The following is a 22,747-nucleotide window of genomic DNA, read 5'->3' as shown; positions in this document are numbered from 1 at the left end:
CGGGAAGTATATATGGTCTTCTTTTATTTGCTGTTGAGTGTCGCTTAAAATATTGTCTGCGGGTTCTATGTGATTAATTCTGTGTTGTTTAAATGGTTGGTGTACTTGATCTGAAGATGGAATTGGTCGTTTTCCTTCAATTGTTCGGTCTGTTCATGTAATTAATATTTCTAGTCTTATGTTATTCGTATAATTCCATCGGAATTGGTGGTTTCGGTTGTATAGGTCTTTGCGGGTATAATTAAATTGTTTGGGCATTGGTAATTGTTTCGAAGGGTAAGCAGACACATTTTTGTATTGTATTGTATTGGATTGACAAAATTATTTTGATAATTATGATTTTGGGGAATTTGGTATTGCATATTTTTGAATGCTGCTGGTTGTCCTAAGTTTTGTATGCGACGCATTGGTTGGGGAATGTAGGCAAGATTTGGATAAAAAGGTTGCTTCGAATATTGTGTACTGAAATTTTGATTTTGTAATTTCATGTACAACTGGAGTGATTGAGGTGGGTCAGTTGGCTCATTTATTCCAATTAGTTTTGGTAGTTTGCCATTCAAACCTCTTACAAAAGTGTCAACTGCTTTATCGCGTTTGGTTTTAGTTAATATATTTAACGATTCTTGACCTATGTCAAGACAAGCAGTTTAGTTCAATATTAAGGAAAGATGGGAAAATACTTCGTTAAAAAATTCGTTTATCGAATTATTTACTTTTAAAATGGCAGACATTTGGTACTCCAACATACTGAGTTTTTCTTTGGTCTTTGGAAATAAATTCTGTAATCTAATAGGTACATATACATATATGTATATTTTTTACAATGTTTTGAAATTTGATAAGTTTTTGAATTGAAAATACGCTGCTGATATTAATTAACCTAGATAGTTATAATTCATATAGCAATTATATGTGTAATATAATATATTATATATAAATATGTAGTAATAGCAATTAGATTTTCATATATGATTATTATTCGCGAAATGCCATATTTTAACAGTTATATGAGAATCTTCATATATTCTTGCGAATGACCGTTCAAACATACATACGTATAAATTTCATACAGACTTGTACTTCTTTTAACAATTGTATATACATATGTATATATTTTTATGCATATGTACATATATTGACTTGTGCTTTAAAGTTGAGTGCCCAGTTTATAGAACTGATACTGTTCTTAATGTGTTAGATGGGTTTCGTGGACCCAAAACGGCCAATTTTTAATAAATTTTAGTTCATATAAATTATTATTATATAAACTTTTTATTATTCCAAAGTTACATATGTATGTTACAAAGATTTTGTGAAATTTTCAAAGATAAACAGAAAAATATTCAAAACTCTGCCGCCATTACGACGTCATTCCCCACACTCCCTCGGCCAAGTGCCTAGGCGTAGACAGCAGAACTTCTGATAGTAATCAGATAATTCAGATCATCAGTAAAGTAAATAGAAAAAAACGCTTTAATTAAGACAATAATCTAGATGTTGGATGTATGGAAAACAAAACAAGTAAGGAAGGTCTAAGTTCTGCTGTGACCGCACATTTTATACTTTCGCAAGGTAAGGTGCCGGTTATCCTGCGAAAGTTTTCGTATATATGTCAACAAAACCATTTGTTTGCCAGAATATTTTGAAAAATGATCAATAAAGCGATTTTCGATGATTAATGTTTGCTTTTGTTCTCTAATGCCGAAATATAAAATGCAACTCTCGTATTCCAGCTGTCACTGTCGTTATTAGGTACGCTGTAAACAACGAATTGAGAGAGTTATAAAAGTTTTTTGTTTGCCAAACGTCTAATAATTTTGTAGAAAACCAATAACCGTGGGTATATGACATAAGCAGTGATCTTATGTGAAAAATTGCTGACTAATCAAACTGTTCTTAATCTTTTTTAATTGTTTTGTCTTAAAAATTAGAAACCGGATCAGAATCAGATTGCTTTGTTGTACTTTTGAGGTTTAACCGCTGGAAGAGCAGAATATCACAACAGAAATCATCCGATAGACTTGGCACGTTCAAAAATTGCTGGCAAGTGTAACTATTAAATAAATTTAAAAACTAAAGGTTTCTAAAAATAATTTTTCCTAGAGGATTTAATTTGAGAAAATTAATGCTTCACTGCTCTTATATTCGTGTATAAATAACAAATACAATTTATTTCCATTCATTCACTTTATTATTATTTATATTTTGTATATCTACTTTATACTAGTATATTTACTCTTCGCTAAATTCCGAGCTTAATTCTTTTTTGATTTCAATAACTACATATGTACATACTTATATACATATGTAGGTACATATATATGTATGTATGTGTAAGTATAAGCACATGTAGCTAACACAAAATTTTTGTTGTAAATATTTATTTAGCTTATTTGTAATGTGTATATATATATATTTTTAAATATCTAAATTTAATTTTTTGTCTTTTGTTGTAATAATTACGCTAGAGCTAGTTTACAAAAAAGAAAAAAAAGAAAGAAAGCGTAAAAAAAATTGAAAGCTGAAATTCGCTATACAAAAATATATATGTGTATACATATTTATAGTTTACAACCAAAATAATGTAAATAATGTAAATAAAGTCTAAAAATGTTGTGAACTTTTTCTAGTTGTGAATAAAGTTTATATAGCCACTGCCGTGATTATTTTGCAAAAATAAATAAATTAGATAGAAAATATTTATTTAAATCGCATTTAGTCCTACTGTTTATTTAAAAATAATAACATTTTATTACAATATTATAAAAAAAATTTTGATAAGTTAATTTTTTAATACAACTTAACATCACATTACAAAAAATTAAAATAATTGGTTTATGCAATCTTTTGCAATTTCAATCACTGCTAGATTCTATGTTAGAAATCAACAAGTTTTTTCAGTCAAACAATTATATATAAAATTTTTTTTCTGTCATTGAAATATTGTTGTTTTGTTCTCTTTCAATGAAATATTATACCCGATTACCCTTGACAATAACCAATTAAAGTAATTAAGAAAGCAATTAGCCGGTTAAGTTCAGTTTTCCTCTGTCATCAAAATAATTATTTTTAATAGTTCAATACTTTCAGTAACAACTATGCAGCAGTGTATAAGTATGCTGTGTATAAAGAAAAATTCATATACTAATATTTGATTTAAATTCATTAAAAAAATATAATCATAAAAAATGTATTTCTTCCAAACACCGGCTTTAAATTATGCAAATACGTTTTGTTTTTTGTCTTGTTAGCCAAGCGCTTGAAAATGCAACAAAAATCTAAAAACAAAATGAATAAATTATACATGGATTAAGTAATCTAATTATATTAAACATAAAAAATAAAAAAAATCACGCACCAAATCAAAACATTCTTAAGTTTACTATATGTACATAGTTTACAAAAATTTTAATTACTATATATATGTATATATGTTTTATTTTTATTTTTTAGACATATTATTCCTAGTTATAAATTTTGCAGGTGAGCAAGCATTTAGTTTAACTAGTTAATAGCTGTACACGTTTTACAATGGTTTTTCGTTAATTTTTTAATTTCATATAAACTTTCGTGGACTCTAACCGTACTTTAATAGTACTTTTTTATTTTCCCTCTCATATACTTCGTATTTATGCTCTAAGCATTACTTTAACTTGCCCTAGACTATATCATCTGATTCTTTGTTCTCCTTCGCCGCTATAAGTCTGCTATTCTCTTAACATATATATTTAAAGATAACATTTCGCTATGTATTTGTAGATATTTGTATATATTATTTCCATGAGGCAAGTGAGAACTTGGGCAATGGTGATTTATTAACAAGATTTAGCTGTCGCGAAACCTCCTGCATCTGTTCGCTCGCATTTTGACCATAGATATTGAAGGGTTCCAAATTGAAACGGTTAATTCTAAAAGATAATAAATTATGAATTAAAGATATGAATATACAAAGACATTAAAATCTATTATGTAATTAATACAAGTATAAGTACAGTAAATTCAAGATTATATCCTCTATATGAAAACGAAAATTTTGAAACTAACCTTAAATAATTTAACAAAGTCAATTGAAAATCAAATAAATCAAAATAAAAATACCTATATCTTGATTTTGATCGATCAGTTTAGATGACAGCTATATGCTATAGTGGTCGGATCTGAACAATAAATTCGGAGATAGTAGCGTTGTCTTGGATAATAATCTATGCCAAATTTCTTGAGGATACGTCGTCAAATACAAAATTTTTCCATACAAGGAAATGTATTTTACAGTTAAGTTTGTATGGCACTTTTATGTTATAGTCGTACGATATCGGCGGTTCGGACAAATGAGCCTCTCTTGGGGAGAAAAAGACATGTGCAAAATTTCAGATCGATATCATTCAGTCCTCTAATTTATTTGATAAATACTGCAAGGATCAATATATTTATGTTGCCCATAAATCTAGGTCATTCAGTTACGTCAATAATATATATTAATTAGGCTGTTATTATAGTGGTATTTCTCCTATATGACAAATATATCATAATATGCTTTTGTAATATGTCAAAATAGCTTTAATTTACCAATTTATTCGACACGCGACCTTAAATAATACTTAACTAATGGACCTTTGAAATTACCCGAAGTTATAAGCAAATATTTTTACTGGCAACTAAAATGTCTACATTAGCAGGAATCGACTTAAGTTATGTTAACATATGGTATTTTATGGAGATATGTTTTTGTGTTTGAAAATTTTTACTCTATTAACTTTTCTATAAATAAACTTTATTTAGACTCACCTTTCTCCGGAAATCGCATATAGAAATTTAAAGTAGCTCGGTCGTATGGTCTTCGATTCGAGAATGCCTGCATGAAAGAGTACAGCCGTACAGAAGGAATACAAGAATAGCATAAAGCCGGATACATGCGGAAGAATGCCTTCCTTAATGCCTAAATTGTAGTTTATCTATTGGGGAGAAATATATGAGTATATTAAATTTTATGTGGAGAACTCATCTGATATTTACATTATTTAAATGTACTTATATTTTTAATGAAGTACACATGTTTTACTATGTAGCCACCCAATTCGATCCGGTCAGAATCAAATGGTGAACAAGGTTTCTCTTGACACTTTTTTATTTGAAAATGGTCAAATTCGGTATCAACGATGCCTACTTTTCATTTAATAACATTTGTAATAAATATCAAGTATTTTCGTAATAGCTCCATATATCCACTAAACCCTTATATACCCAATATAATGATAATCCCAATACCAACCTTAATATCTACCGAAAATGAATGAAATCGGTTCATTAGGGATTTTTAGGCTTTATTTATTTTTAAGTTATATGATTAATATTTGGGGAGAATGCTTCGTTTAACGTATTATGAGTGCTGCTGTTAAAAATGTATGAAATCGATCCGTAAAAATAAATAGAAATAGAAATTTAAGGAATGTCTTACATTCTTGCAGAAGTTTTTTGGAATACCTTTATTTCTAATTGGTTTATATACTTACTTGCAATGCTTTCCACATAACATACAATGCCACCGTTACATCGGGATATTTAGTGAAGGACACGCTGGCCAACAGACCAGCTGGTATGGCGAAGAGTGGATCATCCCGTCCAAAGCTATGCCGCAAGGTACACGAAACACCCTGAACATGTAGAATGCAATAAAATCAAAAATTATGTTTTAACTAATACGAATACAATTTAATAGTATGAGGGTTTACATACGTATGTTTATTTTTATAAAATTATAGAGTTAATTAAGATTAGTGATCTGTTTTTGTTGGCTTGGAATGGAACTCAGTTAAGACTGAACAACAACTAGATTTTGATTTTGCAGAATTTCTTGATGACATCTTGACAAATAAAAACGTTTGCCATACAAAGTCTCGATTTTGATCGATGGGTTTGTACGGTAGCTATATGCTCTAGTAGTCAGATCTGAGCAATTTGTTTTCAGAACATATTTTTGCCTTGGATAACAACCTATGCCGTATTTGGTGAAGATATGTTTTCAAATAAAAAAGGTTTACATACAAGGACATGATTATGATCGACCGATATCGGCGTTTTTGACAAACGAGCAGCTCTTGGAGAGAAAAGTCATGTTTGCAAAATTTCAAATCGATCGCAAGAACTGAGGAACTAGTTCACGTATATACGGACAGACGGACATGGCTAAATCGAGTCATATTGTCATGCTGAGCACGGGTGTTATAAACTTCATGGCAAACGTAATATCTGATATTTTCAACACTCACCACTACTTACCTTGTATATGAATGAGAAGCAACCCAAAAATATTCCCAAATCCAGTGTCTGCTTTCTAAATATAGACTTCCGCACATCGAATTTCATTTGTACAATTTTCTTTAAATTCATAATTAAACGCAATGCCACTTGCAGACCCACACCGCCGACGAAAGGCTTGATACCACCCACAAACGCATACTGCCAACAATTAGCACGATGTGGACATGAGGGGTGTCGACTCTTCGCCGCATCCAAAAAGCGTGCATACAGCTGGACCAATACATTTATGCTTCGGAAATCGAGTGGTGCACGCGATCGTTGCGGTGTAGGCGCCTCCGGCTCTTTCGGCACGATCGGTCCTTCTTCCGTTTTACCGACAAAGAAACGTAATATATTGAATAATGAATCTTTACACGTCGTCTTATGTAGACCTAAACGATAGAGATACAATAGTGTTGATATGCTAATGCCGAAGATTAGAGCTTGTCCTTGTGGTATCGAACGCACATAACCGCGTACCTCGGCCATTTGCCAGAGCGTCTCCGTAGCCAAATTTGCTACGTACAGTGTTAACAGAGGACGACGTGCTGGTCGTTCGACCAGTATCGACGCAAAACTGGAGATAAAACAGGGTACGAAAGCAACAGTGGCACAATAATAGTGACCGATTAATTTACGTAACAGGCAATTAAACATAATGAATGAATAGCTATTGGAGGCGAGGAAGGCGGACGATTGTAATATGCCGAGTAGGGTGCGTTTAAGGTCGGTAAGGTTTGGTATGCGATGGCGCATTATGAGTGATAACTGTAATAAGAACAAAAAACAAAGGAAACGATGAAATAAAAAATAAAAATTTGTAAACGATATTATAACGATATATGTTTTGGGTGCTTACCGCATAGACAAATGTGTAGATGCGCAAGCTGTATGGTATTGCGCCCAGTAAGATGCCCGCTGACGCATTTGCACAGCTATCCGTCCATGGATGATTGAAATCTTTGCAGGTGCAGTCAACAGGCGTCAGGATGCGACTAAGGGCGTTCGTCATGATTGCAAGTGTGTATTAGTGGAGTCGTGAACTCACAGCTGTAATGGAGAAGTGAATTGTTTGTTTTGCAAAACTTGTATAATTAATAAAATTCACAATTTATTTATTTTAAAACAACAATAACAAGCACATATGCAATTGTATACACTAATTGTTGTTTTATTTTACTACTGTATACTGAACTTTGCTACACTTTATCACTATTAACAGCGGCGTGTTTCGAGCAGCGCGTTTTGTTGTACTTTGCTATGTCACAATCTTATAGCCACTAAGCAGCAGCTAGCGCTTAGCGTTATGATAACCCTAAATCGATTGTTAGAAGTTTACTTTATTGATAAATAGCGCTAGTAAAACAGGCAATCTTTGGATGATTGACAGCGTGTGTATTCTAAATATAGTTTATTTAAGGTGATAAAAATGTCAGCGATGATATTTATACCTTAAACAGGGTATATTAAGTTTGTTACGAAGGTTTTAACACTCCAAAGAAAATTTCGTAGACCTTATAAAATATATATAATCATGCTTAGCATGATGAACCGAGTCGCTCAGTCACTCAGTTCTTGAAATATCGATCTGTAATTTTGCACACGTCATTTTCTACCCAAGAAGCTGCTGTGACCAAATCAAGAAATTCCGTAACGGAAATAAACTTAACACGATCACAAAGTATGCACAAAATGTTTGCATACTTGTAGGCGTATTTTCGCATATCTCAAGCGGCACACATCAATTGGAGAGACAGCAGGGCGATTCAAAAATAATAATATTTAAGATATAATTTTTTTAATGCCAAATAAAAATATAAAATTTACTAAAAATGCAATTAATAAAAAATAAATTATTCAATATTCAGAGCCATAATATTAGTAACAATATTATTAGTTTAGTAAATAGCTACCCCACCATTTGGAACAGAATACTGCATGAAAAATAAATAAATAATTATAATTGCATAAGTTGATTTAAAAATGCTATGTAATAGCTTTACCGCGGCAGTGCCCGAGAGCCACACGTACTTTTTTTAAATGACGAGATATCTTCACAAAATTTGCCACGGATTATTGTTTAAGGCAACGGTGCAATCTCCGAAGAAATTGTTAAAATCGGACAACTATAGCATATAGCTGCCATAGAAACTTAACGATCAAAATCAAGATACAGATTTTTTATACTATTTTATGCTATAAGAAATGCACCTGTGAAGGGTATTATAGCTTCGGTGCAACCGAATTTAGCGTTTATTCTTGTTTTATTACAAGAAAATGAGCATACATACAAACACATATGTATACAATTTTATTGTTCTAACTCTTCAAGTGCATTTAACAAATAAATTATAAATGTTTGCAGTATAAATACTAATAATAAATACAGCCTGCACTAAATGTTCGAATACATTTCATTCGGTAGCTGTGCCGAACAGAGACAGCATGTGTTAAGAAATGCAAGAAAGAACAACAAAACTTAAGTTATGCGGTTCAGTCATAGAAGGGTTCTTCGAAAAATAGTTGGCCACTTAACAGTCCAGATATATGCCCAATGGACTATTTTCTTTAGGCATACCTTCACAAACAACTTTTCTCCTTCTTTTTAAAGTAGAGAATACTTCTGGTTTATCAATTTGATATTTTTGTAAATATTTCATATTATTTTCCCATTTCGCTCTCAAACTGTGGATTCCATCCCATAAGAACTGCGCTAGCTTGGCGGCCATGAATGAATCAAAGCCCATTTTTTAAACCCTGTTTTGATTCCAGAGAGGAAGTTCTGCATCGACCGGAAAAATGGTAGTCAGAAGAGGCAAGGTCCGGGCTACAAGACGGGTTAGACAAAACTTCACAGCCGCTGTGTTTTAAACCAGTCTTGTAACGTGAGGCCGAGTGTTGTCATGATGGAAAATTATTGTCTCGTGTCAAGTCGCAAATTCCGCGCGTTTTTTTTGGCAATCGCTCTCTTCAAAGTAATGAGTTGTTGTCGGTAAAGTTCCCCATTAATTGTTGTACGCGGTTTTTGAAGTCTGTAATACAGCACGTCCTTCTAATCCCACCAAATAGAGAGCATTACCTTGGTGTGGCGGATATTCGGCATTACCGTTGATTTGGATGCTTCGGCAAGTTTCACATATGGCTTTTTGCGTTTAGCGTTGTTGTAATGAATCTATTTTTTTTTTAAATCGGTCACAATCCGTCGCAAAAACCATTTCTTATTGTAGCGTTCAAGCAGCACTTCAGAGATGCAAAATCGTCTTACAACGAATATATTCGGCTGCTTTTAAACATTTTGAAATGGTTGCTTGTGTGACTTCCAAAGATTCTGCGAGCTCTTCTTGTCTTTGGCCACAATCCTCGTCGAGTAATGATTCTAGTTCTATATCTTCAAACATTTTTAGCTGCCCTGGACATGCTTCGTCTTTCAAGCAAAAATCACCACTTTTAAATTCCGCAAACCACTTTTGACACGTTCGCTCAGCTAGAGCATGTTCACCATAAACTTTCACCGAAATACGATGATTTTCGGTTGAGGTTTTTTTTATATTAAAGTAATGAAGAAGAATTTCTCACAAAAACACTATTTCAAGCACAAGGGTCGACATATTTGGCTTATTCAGGCTCTTGCTGTACCTGATTGATAAAGTTCCACAACACACTTTGAAGGGCTTTAGCTGTCTACTCGTTGCCACGATAACCGTGGCAGACTCGCAGTTTTAAATAAATAAGGAAAGCTACTGCAACGACAAAACAAACCGCGAGAGTTTAATCTAGGTCACTTTACTGTTCTATGTTTTATTCTTCTACAACAACGAAGTTTCGTTTCCCCATCCTCATACTTATTCCATGTATGGTATATTATGTATGCATTAAATTGTTTGCGAACTGGTATAAGGCTTAGCTTATGATATCCTTAAAATCTGAGAGACAATGACTTACTTGATTCGTCTTGAATCACTAAGTGGTTACAGAAATCGTTAAGTGAGCAGCGGCAAGTGAGTTCACCTGAGCGCTTAAAACTTTATAAAGCGTCTACCAACACACTTCCCTCGTTGAACGCACTGCGGCGAGAGGAAGCAATTAAATAATAGCTTGTCGACAGAAGCTATTGTTTTTTGTTTTGTAATGAAGCACCTTTGCTGTATGTAATTTATATTTAGAAGTTTTTTAATTCATTGCTTTGAATTTGAGCTAAGCGCAAAGCAACAGCAGTGTCATAATTTTTATTTAAACATTATTTAATAAGCATTCAATTTATTTAGAGTAAACAAGTCTTAAAAGTCACTACAAATGGATGTATGTGTGTAAGTTCCAAAGATCAGCTGAAGTCAATTAATAAAAACCGGATGATGCAGTGCATGTTGAAAGTTCGGAGAGATGGAAAAAAAACTTGAGAGTTTCTGTTAGTGACTAAATGGGATCATTGTTGCTATTCTTGTCGTTGTTGTAGCGACAGAAAACAATCCTGAAGTAATTTGGAGGAATACAATCGAGTTGCCAGTACTTCGCCAGATGAAAATCCGGGTTCGTCCCAATTGCGCAGACCCCACAGTCGTGGGAATGGCGATTATTGTTGCTGGAGCTGAACTTTTTTCTGACTACACCAACCGGAGTTTCATAAAGCGGATAGTTTTCTTAGCTTGGGTGCATAAGGTTATTAGTAGAAGATGGGTAGGGTGTTTTGAATATCCCTTAAAGCCCAGCTAACCAACATAACATCCTTTTATATATACAACGCTATCGAAAAAGCGTATTTTTGGACTTCGCATTCGATAACAACAACCTTCAGACTGAGCTTAGGAACTGCTACAACAGGAAGGCTTGAAAATTTATCTGCAACACAAGAGCACATATTCTTTGTATTCTCTGAAAGATTGCGTTTAAGCATAAAGAAGCTATGAGACACATGTATATTTAAACATATACATACATATATGGTATATGTATATATTGTGCTCATGAAGGCAAACATATAAGTACAGTGAAGTTCATTAAAATAGTACAACGTAAAAATGTTTTGACACTTAATTATTAAAGCGCGGTAATTCGACATCGTTTCTGCAATGTGTGATAGTTTCATTCCCTGAAAGCAATCCAGAGTAGGGAATAGGATACTTACTGAGAAAATCAACCATAGAGATGAGAGTTCGCTATAATCTTGAATCATCAGACCTCATTGAACGCAATTCACGGGGAGAGAGAAGGATCTTTTCTGTGAAAATCATCCATGCAGAGGCGTTCGCTGTGTTGGCATTTAACTGTGAGTAACAGGCTTCATTGTACGAGTATAGGTGTTTTTGAAATCTCTGTGTCTTTTTAGTCTACTTCCTGCTAATCTTTGGTTACCATATATAAACGGTATTAATAATTTTTTTTTTTAACAGAGGAACATCAAAATTTTAAGACGTTCACAAAGTTGAAATCAAAGATTTCAGGCATTTTTTAAATCAAAACAATTATATAAAATTATCTCCATTTTAGTGTACAACACTGTATATTTGCGCATAGTATTAATATTTAGTGTGAAAATTACTCTTTTCATGCTCTTTGTTTTCTTTATTTATGCTTGAAACGTCCGTTGTCTACATTATTTTGTATTGCGCGCCATTTTTTCAACTGCGGTCAAGCAATTGGTGATAAGATTTTCCTAATTTCGTTTTGTACTGTTTCTTATGCTCTTTGGGAGTATGTACCTATGTACGTACATATACTATATATGTAGATTTAAGACTGCTACTAATACTTGTTTTTAATTTTTTTTATTTTAAGAGCCACATTAAAAAATTCATATTTTCAAATGAATTTTTTTATGACTTGCACAATTAATATAACTTTATTCGGGGAAAATGTTTCCTTGATAATAATATACCCTTGTCAAAAGTAGGTAGAATCGGGTTAATGAATCGCTGAACCCAAATACCTAATATAAATATTTTCGAACTTCCGGTTGACTTTATACCCCATTTATCGGTCAATATGTAAGAAATCTTAATGAAATTCCGAAAGAATCTCTTTCTAATAATAGTGTATCTTCTTACCTGTGATTGTAAATAATGGATGCAATACTTCCTACTTTTAGTTAAAATATATACGAAAACCCCGTACTCACTTTACCTTGCGAAAGTATAATATGTGCGGTTACACCCGAATTTAGACCTTCCTTACTTGTTTTGTTTTTGCTTCGTCCAATACCTAATTTATGATCTTACTTAAAGCATGTATTTTTATACTCTCGCAACCTGTTGCTACAGAGTATAATAGTTTTGTTCACCTAACGGTTGTTTGTATCACCTAAAACTAATCGAGTTAGATATAGGGTTATATATATATAAATGATCAGGATGAAGAGACGAGTTGAAATCCGGGTGACTGTCTGTCCGTCCGTCCGTCTGTCCGTCTGTCCGTCCGTCCGTGCAAGCTCTAACTTGAGTAAAAATTGAGATATCATTATGAAACTTGGTAGGCATGTTTCTTGGTACCGTGAGACGGTTGGTATTGCAGATGGGCGTAATCGGACCACTGCCACGCCCACAAAACGCCATTAATCAAAAACAAATAACTTGCCATAACTAAGCTCCGCAATAAGATACAAGACTGTTATTTGGTACACAGGATCACATTAGGGAGGGGCATCTGCAGTTAAAACTTTTTTTTAAAAAGTGGGCGTGGTCCCGCCTCTAATAGGTTTAATGTGCATATCTCCTAAACCGCTAATGCTTTAATAACAAAATTCACTAGAAGCAAATTTTTTTAGCACTTCTATTGACGGTGTGAAAATAGTTGAAATCGGGTGGCAACTCCGCCCACTCCCCATATAACGGTACTGTTAAAAACTACTAAAAGCGCGATAAATCAAGCACTAAACACGCCAGAGACATTAAATTTTATCTCTGGGATGGTATGAGATGACTTTATAGGAACCGCGTTCAAAATTAGACAGTGGGCGTGGCACCGCCCACTTTTAGGTGAAACCCCATATCTTGAGTTCTGCTTAACCGATTTTAACCAAATTCGGTGCATAACGTTCTTTTCATGTTTCTATGTCATGGTGCGAAAATGGGCGAAATTAGACTACAACCACGCCTACTTCCCATATAACACCATTTTAAATTCCATCTGATTCTTTCACTTTCCACTATGCAAATGAGGTAACAATGACTGTATCGGGATAAAACTATGCGTGAATAATGCGATTAAAGTATGCCACCTTGTGGCCAAAAATTGTCTAAATCGAAGCAAAACTGTTTAAGCCCCTAAGTACTAAATATGTGGACCCCAGTGCCTATAGTTGACCTTCCACCGAAAATATCAGTCAATCCACAAAGAAATCTCAAACGAGTATACTATTTGACTTTGCGGGAGTATAAAATGTTCGGTTACATCCGAACATAGCCCTTCCTTACTTGTTTTTTTTTACTTTTGATGACACTATAAGAAGTTCTGCTGTCAACGCGGAGTCACCTTTTTTTCCGAGGGAGTGCCGACAATGTCGTTGTAATGGCGGAGTTTTGAATATTTTTTCTTTGAAATTTTCAGAAAATCCTTGTAATATATGTACATATATATCTTTGGAATAATAAAAAGTTTGAATAATATTTTTAATTTTTATATGAAAAAAAAACCCTTTAGAAAAGTATCAATTCTATAAACTGAGCACTCAACTTCAAAACACAAGCCAATATATGTACATATGCACAAAAATATATACATATGTATATACAATTGTTAAAAGAAGTACAAGTCTGTCTGAAATTTATACGTATGTATGTTTGAACGGTCATTCGCAAGAATATATGAAGATTCTCATATAATTGTTAAAATATGGCATTTCGCGAATAATAATCATATATGAAAATCTAATTGCTATTACTACATATTTATATATAATATATTACACATATAATTGCTATATGAATTATAACTATCTAGGTTAATCAATATCAACAGCGTATTTTCAATTCACAAACTTATCAAATTTCAAAGCATTGTAAAAATATACATATATATGTACATATTAGATTACAGAATTTATTTCGTTGCATGTTTCGTTTTTTAATTTTTTCTTTACGCTTCCGGCCATTAGTTAATCATCAAATTTTTATTTGTCGCCCTGTGTTAACGGCACTCAAAGGATTATCTTATGTAAACCTTTCGACGTTTTGATTTTCAGATCTAAAGTGTAGCAATCTTCTATGTAGGTTAAGGATGGTCAGTTACATGTTGATAGTTTGGGCCTGTCCGGCAAAAATCAGCTTGATTGACTTTCTCGGCAATGTATACTCATTTAATATTTTTTACGAGTTTTTAGCTTTATTATAGAAGCTGAGAACTCCCCGCTTGTTTGAGGAAAAAATCAGTAAAATTACACATGCCTTAGCCTTGCCTCTTGTCTGTCTGTATTGTGATTTCCATGACATCATTTAATTGATAAATGATAAATCATTACAATCACAATGCTTAAATTACATATAAGTATTTAATTTTATTTCATATGTTAGTAAAAAACAGGGAAAAACGTTAGCTTCGCATCGTTGCACCGAAGCTTTAATACCCTTTATAGGTGCATTTCTTAAAGCATAAAGGATATAAAGAGATCTTTATCTTGTTTGGATGATCCGATGTAAGCAATTTCTTCGGAGATTGTACCGTTGCCATGGACAATAATCAATACCAAATTTTGTGAAAATATCTCGTCAAATAAAAAAAGTGTTTCATACAAAGGCATGACGACTTTGATGTTGTTGTTGTTATAGCGGCAGAATTCTACCGAGTTGACAGTCCTTGGCCGGAATAAATCCGGGTCCGTTCCGGTTACGTAGACCCGACTGTCGTGGGAACGGGACGACTTTGATCGTTCAGTTTGTATGGCAGCTATATGCTAAAGTGTCCGATATAGTCGGTTCCGACAAACGGACAGCTTTTTGGGGAGAAAAGAACGTGTGCAAAATTTCAGATCGATATCTCTAACACTGAGAGACTAGTATGTCCAGACAGACGCACGAACATGACTATATTAACTCAGCTTGTTACGCTGATCATTTACATACATATACATTTTATAGGGTCTCCGACGTTTCCTTCGGAGTGTTACAAACTTCGTGACAAACTTAGTATACCCTGTGCAGGGTATAGCATATAGTTATCATTAACTTTTTTTTATCTTGAATTATCATTATAGTATCTGTGTATAAAAAGGTGTTTCGATGTAGATAACTTCATATTTCAAAGCACAAACATATGTTTCACAAAACACTTTTTAATAGCGTTGAAGACGACGGAAGTAATTCATGTTTTTTAACTCTTTTAATTTTACCTAACGAGGTTTACTTTTTAATGAATATGATTTTAGAGGTTAGAGAAATAAACTTCAAGACGGTGCATTCGTACACACATATTAATGATTTCAGTGAAATATATTACAATCAATTTAAAATGCAAATTAGCCGGCAATATTATCGTACATCCATTTCAACTGCGCGATTCTAGGCGAATCGCTTTTCTATATACATATACTGAAAATTGCAAGTAATTTTTATTTAGTGCTACTAGCGTAATGTTTATTTACAACGAATGATTGCAAGGCCATCAAAAAAAATTAATGCATCGCTTATCATAACTTATTTAGCATTACCACATTTACATATGTATGTACATGCGTGCATCACAGGAAGTAAAATTATATACGATTGATTTATTGAAATTGAGCATTATTACACACAATTAGCCATCTGTTCACTTTCTAAGCTACCTTTGTTTAGTTGCTGTTTATAAAATTGCAAGAGCAGAGTTCGGCAAACGCTTCAAAGTTTCGATTATTTATAATCACAGCGTTGCACAGCACATCCAAAATTACGCACACAGCCTTTCGTCAGCACAGCTTTTGTGGTTAAATTATTGTCTTGCACATTTTTTCCGATCAACAGCGTATTGCTTCACTCAAATTATGCACAACGTTTCACTTTTTATGTTAATTTGCGTATAAATAATTTAACGATTTGAGCGCAAAATACAGCGTAGAAAATAATAAATCATTGCAGTTGAAAATGAAAACAATAAACTTTTGGCAGCTGTTTTTGACATTTCGTTTTGTTTTATGGCTGCTGCTTCTTCTACAAGTTGAAGAGCACAAAAAGAAGTTACAGTGCTATCGCACATCAGATGGCGCTAAACACTCATAATTTCGTTCCACACATATGCACATAAATATGTACGCTCTAAATAACAGTAAAACAGCAAAATATCTTTCTTTTTTAGTTTTATCAATAACTACTTTTGTATAAAGGAAGTATACTAATCAGCGTATTATTACCGGATTTCCAAATCCCGTACAAGCCTATATGGTATTCTGTCTCGAAAGGCAAATCAATATGCGTTACAAATGCTCAGTTGACCAAAGAACCATCTAATGGTTGTACCTTAGCAGAAAAATGTATTGCCTAGCTTACATTAAGATTCGATGACTTCACTTATGACTGCAGAGCTTTAACAGGATCATAAGGCACTAAAATTTTAATCAGGAGTTTCGCTAATTCCGAAGTGTTCCACGGAATTTTTTGGCGATAAATATTAAACACAGGTATGCAGGTATTTATAACTGATTTTTAGTAAATTCTAAATACAGCTGAGGCTTGACACCGCGATGGTATCGCTCTTCTCAAACTAAACTAACGATTGCTAAGAGGAAAGAATATGCATATAATTTAATGTTAATACCAAGAATTAGATTTTTTTAGCCCGGAAACCTAAGTCCTTCCGAAAATCTTCTATAAATTGGATGGGCATACTTCCAATTGTTGTGCGCGATGGCGTATAAACTCATAAGGGTCTTCTTCTATACTCTGCTCTACACCAGCAATAGCGTCTTCAGTTCGCACTGTACGTCGTCTCTGAGGATGCGCATTATCCACTAGAGTATACGTGGTGTTAAATCGATCCATGGTTGCTTAAATTACTGATTCTGGTGAACGATTGTGTCGACCGAATATTGGTAATAAATTTGCACGATTTGAAAACGCTGTACCGGAAAATCTAACTGAATAAAAATCAAGCTGTTATTAAGACCAGCTCCGAAAAAATTACACCATACGTCTAAGTGCAGTGTGCTTTCAAATTTTGATGTTTTTCAGAAAATTATCGATCATGGCATGAAACTATCGGTGTGAAAAATATTATAATTTATCATTTATATACCAGCCCGATTAAAAGTCTCGAAAAATCAGCCTGTTTACCTAACCTAACCTAACCTATTATATTTTGTGACACAATTTTTTGAAAAACTAGTTGGAACATGCGTATTAACCACAACTTCTCGTTTGAAATTGGTTTTGCAATAGATTATCGTGATTTGTTAAACTTCCGTACACAATTGATAAACCTTACTATCGGTTACTAGACACCTAACAAATAAAAATGCGACAAATTGATATTAGAATATATGTGTATGCGATGCACAAGTTTTGTAGCTTGAGCCCCTGTCCCCATGTGATCAATATTTATTACATATAAGTATATGAACATAAAAATATATATCTACATATATAGTATACAAGTGCTTCCGCCACGCACCTGAGTGCAATCTGAACTTCCGCAACTTTTGTTTGTCTTCCGTTTGTTGGCTTCTTTATTTGCTAGCTGACGCTGGAGCGTCATACAAAACGAAAGAAAGAGACAAGAAAGTGAGGGCGGGGGCCTTTGCATAAGTCTGCCATTACAGTTGGCCAAGTTGAATTGCTGAATTGTTGATTCTTGCTCGATGCGGAAGTGCAGAGTGGCAGCGTGGAGTGACGGTAAATAAACAATAAAATTAAAACCAAAACCAAAAGAGCAGAGATTAAGTTGTAAATTGCGCCAGTTAGAGCGTAAGTTTCGATGCTGCTCCCGCCTTTCAAAAGCTTGTATTGTTGTCTTTGAGGTTAGAAGTGCGAAGGCAAGTTGGAGGGCGAATACAAAATGTTAGAGGGAAAATGCTGACTTTGTGTACAAGTGGATTTAATTGAAGAGAACTGCTGAAATTGTGTTCAAGTAGTGGTGCACAAGGTGTTTAATGATAGAGAATGAAAATGAAAATAAAACAGTAAAAAAGAAATAAATAAAAAAAGGCAATAAGTAGCTTAGCAGCAGCCAATTTCAGCAATTTATCTTCATTAGAGATATTTTTGGTATTTTTTGTGTGTAAATATTATAAATATATTTCAAAAATGATCGAAAACGTTAATAGATAAATATAAATTGGTATTTTTCGCTGGGCAATATGTTACTTTTTACTTCTTTATACGAGCTTAAATTTGAATTCCAGTCGGTTTAAGTTTTGAAAGTATGCATTGTCCTTTTTTCTCCTTTTAGTATCAGCTCTAGGTAACTCATCCTTCCTTTCCCGAAATCCACTCTTACATTTTCAAGCCATGTTGTTGTTTTAGCTGCATAAAGTATTTCTAACATATTTTTTTAGAATATAGCATACATTGAATCTGCTATCGGTAGACTCTGTTGGTTCGGTGGTTCACTTTTGGAACGTTCTCAAATATCTGACGCAGAATATTTCTCTCGAACAGCATCAACCACATAGGATTTTGACTTGTACAAGAATATTCCTGATCACCGAGAGATTTTTACTTCTAAATTTTCTACAATTGTCTTTTATATACATATGTACACGTTCGATAAAAGCATGTATGACGAGCTGGTGTTCAAAGTCAATTGGTACCGGGAGTGTTATCATCATCATTTTATAGCAGCTTAAAGTTATGCAGAATGCCGTTGAGCACAATTATCAGTCCCAACAAAGAAAGAACCACTACGAGCCGTTCGATACCAAACGAGATTTTAGACAGAGTGATTCTCTCAGGTGCGTCTTCTTCAATATAATGCTGGAAAAAGTGATAAGTGTCACTAATCTGAATGGCAGTGGCACTGTCTTCTTTAAAAGTACAATGCTACTGGGGTATGGAGATGATATTGATATCGTAGATCTTTACAATAGAGCCGTCGGCGCAGCCTTTTCCAGGCTACAAAAAAAGCGAAAGAGGTTGGTCTTGTGGTGAACGAGGAGAGGGCAAAGTAAATGGAGACAACACACAAAGATTTCTCACGTTTCGGGAACTACGTCACTCTTGGCAGCTAAACATTTGAAAAAATTAAGCGCTTTGTATATCTCGGAATCAGCATAAATTCCACCAATAATCTTAGCCTGAAGATCAAGCGCAGAATAATAGTAGCCAACAGGTGCTACTTTGGAAACGAGAGGCAATTGAGACGTAGATCCCTCACTCGACGAACATAAATTACTCTCTTTAAGTCTACCATTATTCCCATCCTATTATACGGCGCAGAAACATGGATGATGACGAATCGAGATGAGAAAGTACTTAGAGCATTCGAGAGAACTGTTCTCCGCAAGACCTTTGGAGCCGTCCGCGTGAACAATGAATATCGAAGAAGATGGAACCATGCACTGTATAAGCTGTCGTTCGCATGGAAGATGATGCTCCAAGAGCGCCCACGCATCCAATGAAAGGACCAAGTGCATAGCAAGCAGTCTGCACTTGGGATGTACAACTGGTGTGAACTCGCAAAGGATAAAGGTAACTTGCGATGTTTTGTGTTCTCGGCCCAGACCGAACCACGGTTGTAGTAAGTTACCATAATAGCACCCAGCAGGTTTCTGGAGTTTGTCAGGTTGCTGGGACTTTGGGACTACATGTGATGCAGGAGAGGGCATAATAGACCCTAGGCTGCGGTGCAAACCTCATACCAACTATCTATGTGGCTATGTTACCATAGAAGAAGAGCAGCATAAGTTCCAAGCGGTATGCGTGCTTTCACTCAAACATACTTAGTATAAGTATTTGCATATTTGTATTTCTATTTTTTCCATCGCATATTTTTTATAGCTCAACCGGTACTCGAAGCTTTCTGGATCTCTGGGAAAATTTGGATTGCACATCAAATCCGACACCCAATTTGTGCTGCTGTATTTATCTTGAGGTGTCTTCCCATACGTTGTAAAACTTCTCATTGAATCTGTCTTTCACGTGGCGGGTCTAAAGCATAGCAACCGCCTTTTCCTTTTTAAACATTTAATTGACAATTTTTCTCATTTGCATCTTTCAGATCATGAGATTAAATACAAAACATGCGAAATCATATTACTAAGTAGGCCATTATAACAGCTTAGTGTCACATATTTGCCGCCATTTATAATAACTATGAATTGCTATGCAGTATTGAACACACCAGTTTTTGCATATTTTTCCAAGATCTTGCCGACGATATCTGACACTATTTCTCAAATGGCTGGCCGTGCGTGATTATTGATCTGAAATCTTGACTCTTCAAGGGGGGAAACCAGTTTAGATGATTAAAAAAAATCGATCTTTTTTATTGCTTAAATTGTTAGTACAACTATTCAAGAATATGTTGCTTAAGTTTCAAAACGAAATTCCAATTAGTTCCGATGATATGAGCACTAAGGTAAACACCGGTCGATTCAGTGCCGATGCGCACTTTTTTTTCAAATGCGTTTATCTCTAACCGACTTTTTTTCAACTTGCGGGAAACCTAGCTCGAAAATTTATCGACGAATCGATCTGAAAATTTATGTGAATATCCTTTATTCAAGTCCGAAAGATATGAACGAAACTCTGGAATGATATTGTTAAGTAAAATTTATTTTTTTATGTAAGAAAGGTGATATAAAACATAACATTTTGTTCAAGCACCTCCAAAACATTTAATTTTCAACTCTTTTGACCAGACTTTGGTTCATATGCTTAGAAAATATGTTACTAACGAAATAAAAAATAAATTAATGATTTCAGATCAAAACTGTGACCTTCAGGTGTCTCGCCAGCAGTCAACTCTGATAGCGATAGTCAATGGACATCACCCTCTAACTCCACTACTTCTAGCAGAAATGGCATCGAAAAATTTAAAAATGAGACAAATAGACAAATTCTAAGTACTCTTTCTTAGTTAAAAAAATCACAAAAAAAATCCCTTAAGGAATTGTTGGTATAAGCTTTTGAATATGACGGTCTTTTCTGCTGAAACCAAATATCGTCCATATCTTCAATTTCCGACCATCCATGTTAGATCAAACTGTAGAATGTATATACCGGACTCGTACCAACTTTTTGAAAAAATTAAAATAGGTCGGAAAATAATGTGTGCATACTACGCTAGAACAAAATTCATCGCTTAGCCTATTTATAAGCTAGATTTGACTCACTGGGATTTTTTCTATTCCAAAAATTTCAAATATCCCTCCGTTAAAAGTGAGTCGATTGAGGTCATAAAAAATTAGATTAAATGTCAAAAAATTGCTGACAAAATAACTCAACATTAATAGGATCGAGGACTTCAAAATGAATAAGGACATTTTAAAGGCGCTGGTCAAAGTTTTTGTAATAATGGGATACAAATTAAAAAGCAAAACACCACATATGCCACCCTTTATGCACATAAGTACAAAAACTCAACAATCACACATTTATGCATACAAACTGAAATGCCACATCTCTACAGATTCTCCAGGAATATAACGTGTCCTTATGCGTGATAATAAAATAATAATTAGGTTTGTGCTCAACAAACCGGAAAGTGCAACCGCAGGGCAACAAGAGAGTAAGAGCCAGCCACTCAAAGCTAAGCGGATATGTATGCGAGCAAGCATAGGAGTAGAGTGGAGCTCATAGTGTCACTAGCTCGTGGACAGGGCCTGGCGAAAGGTGTCTAAATGTTTTTATTACAAATTAAATTGCTGACGAACACATATACAAGTACTAACACACATGTGTGGTTGTGTTGCTGTTATTATTGCAACAGCCACAATTGCAATAACTTTTACAAAAACAACGGCAATCAGCATAAATTGCGTTTAGTTTATCTTCACTTTTGGCGCTGCAAGTGCGGCGTATGCGACAATTTGAATGTGGCATGCAATAAACAAAGTGGTTGCGGTTGCAAGGATATTGTGCACTTGACTTCCAGCTCAGTTTCTTGTCCGAAGCACATTTAGTAGTCTTAAATTTCTATGTCGAAGCGGTAATCACTATATTAGCCGAGATTATATTGCTATTGAAACTTGTGACTTTTTATACCTTGAATAGGGTACATTATATTTACCACAAAGTTCGTAACACCCAGAAGAAAACATGGTACACCCTATATATATATATATAAATGATCAACATGACGAGCTGAATCGATTTATTGCATATAGCTGCGATACAACTGAACGATCGGACTCAAGTGCTTGTATGGAAAACTTTTGTATTTGATGAGATATCTTTACAATACTTGGAATGTATTCTTCTACAAGGCACTTGTGCAATCTCCGTTGAAATTTTTGTGATCGGACCACAATAGCATATAGCTGTCATACAAAATTATGTCCGGTCAAAATTCAGTTAATATTTCGATCAAGGTATATTTTGTATTTGTGACTGGT

At 34.2% G+C, this 22,747-nt stretch overlaps 1 protein-coding gene across 3 annotated transcripts; it reads right to left on the bottom strand.

Annotated features, from left to right (window-relative positions):
- Positions 1-3,036: 3,036 nt before the first annotated feature.
- Positions 3,037-16,355, bottom strand: LOC106619955 (transmembrane protein 135). 3 transcript variants are annotated; one of them, XM_070109007.1, is made up of 6 exons: positions 16,049-16,355; positions 7,157-7,347; positions 6,277-7,065; positions 5,511-5,651; positions 4,786-4,952; positions 3,037-3,908 (listed from the first exon to the last, which is right to left on the bottom strand). In XM_070109007.1, the coding sequence occupies exons 2-6, from the start codon at positions 7,307-7,309 to the stop codon at positions 3,773-3,775; spliced, it is 1,386 nt and encodes a 461-aa protein (XP_069965108.1). In that variant the 5' UTR covers positions 7,310-7,347; positions 16,049-16,355; the 3' UTR covers positions 3,037-3,772. The 3 variants fall into 3 exon arrangements, with proteins under 3 accessions (XP_069965108.1, XP_069965111.1, XP_069965109.1); XM_070109010.1 differs by lacking the exon at positions 16,049-16,355 and adding an exon at positions 10,240-10,331; XM_070109008.1 differs by lacking the exon at positions 16,049-16,355 and adding an exon at positions 7,493-7,642.
- Positions 16,356-22,747: the final 6,392 nt, after the last annotated feature.

Source organism: Bactrocera oleae, chromosome 2 (genome assembly GCF_042242935.1).
Source record: "Bactrocera oleae isolate idBacOlea1 chromosome 2, idBacOlea1, whole genome shotgun sequence".
NCBI classification, from domain to species: Eukaryota; Metazoa; Arthropoda; class Insecta; order Diptera; family Tephritidae; genus Bactrocera; species Bactrocera oleae.
The sequence above is the reverse complement of the archived record's forward strand: the minus strand, read 5'-3'. Positions and strand labels throughout refer to the sequence as shown.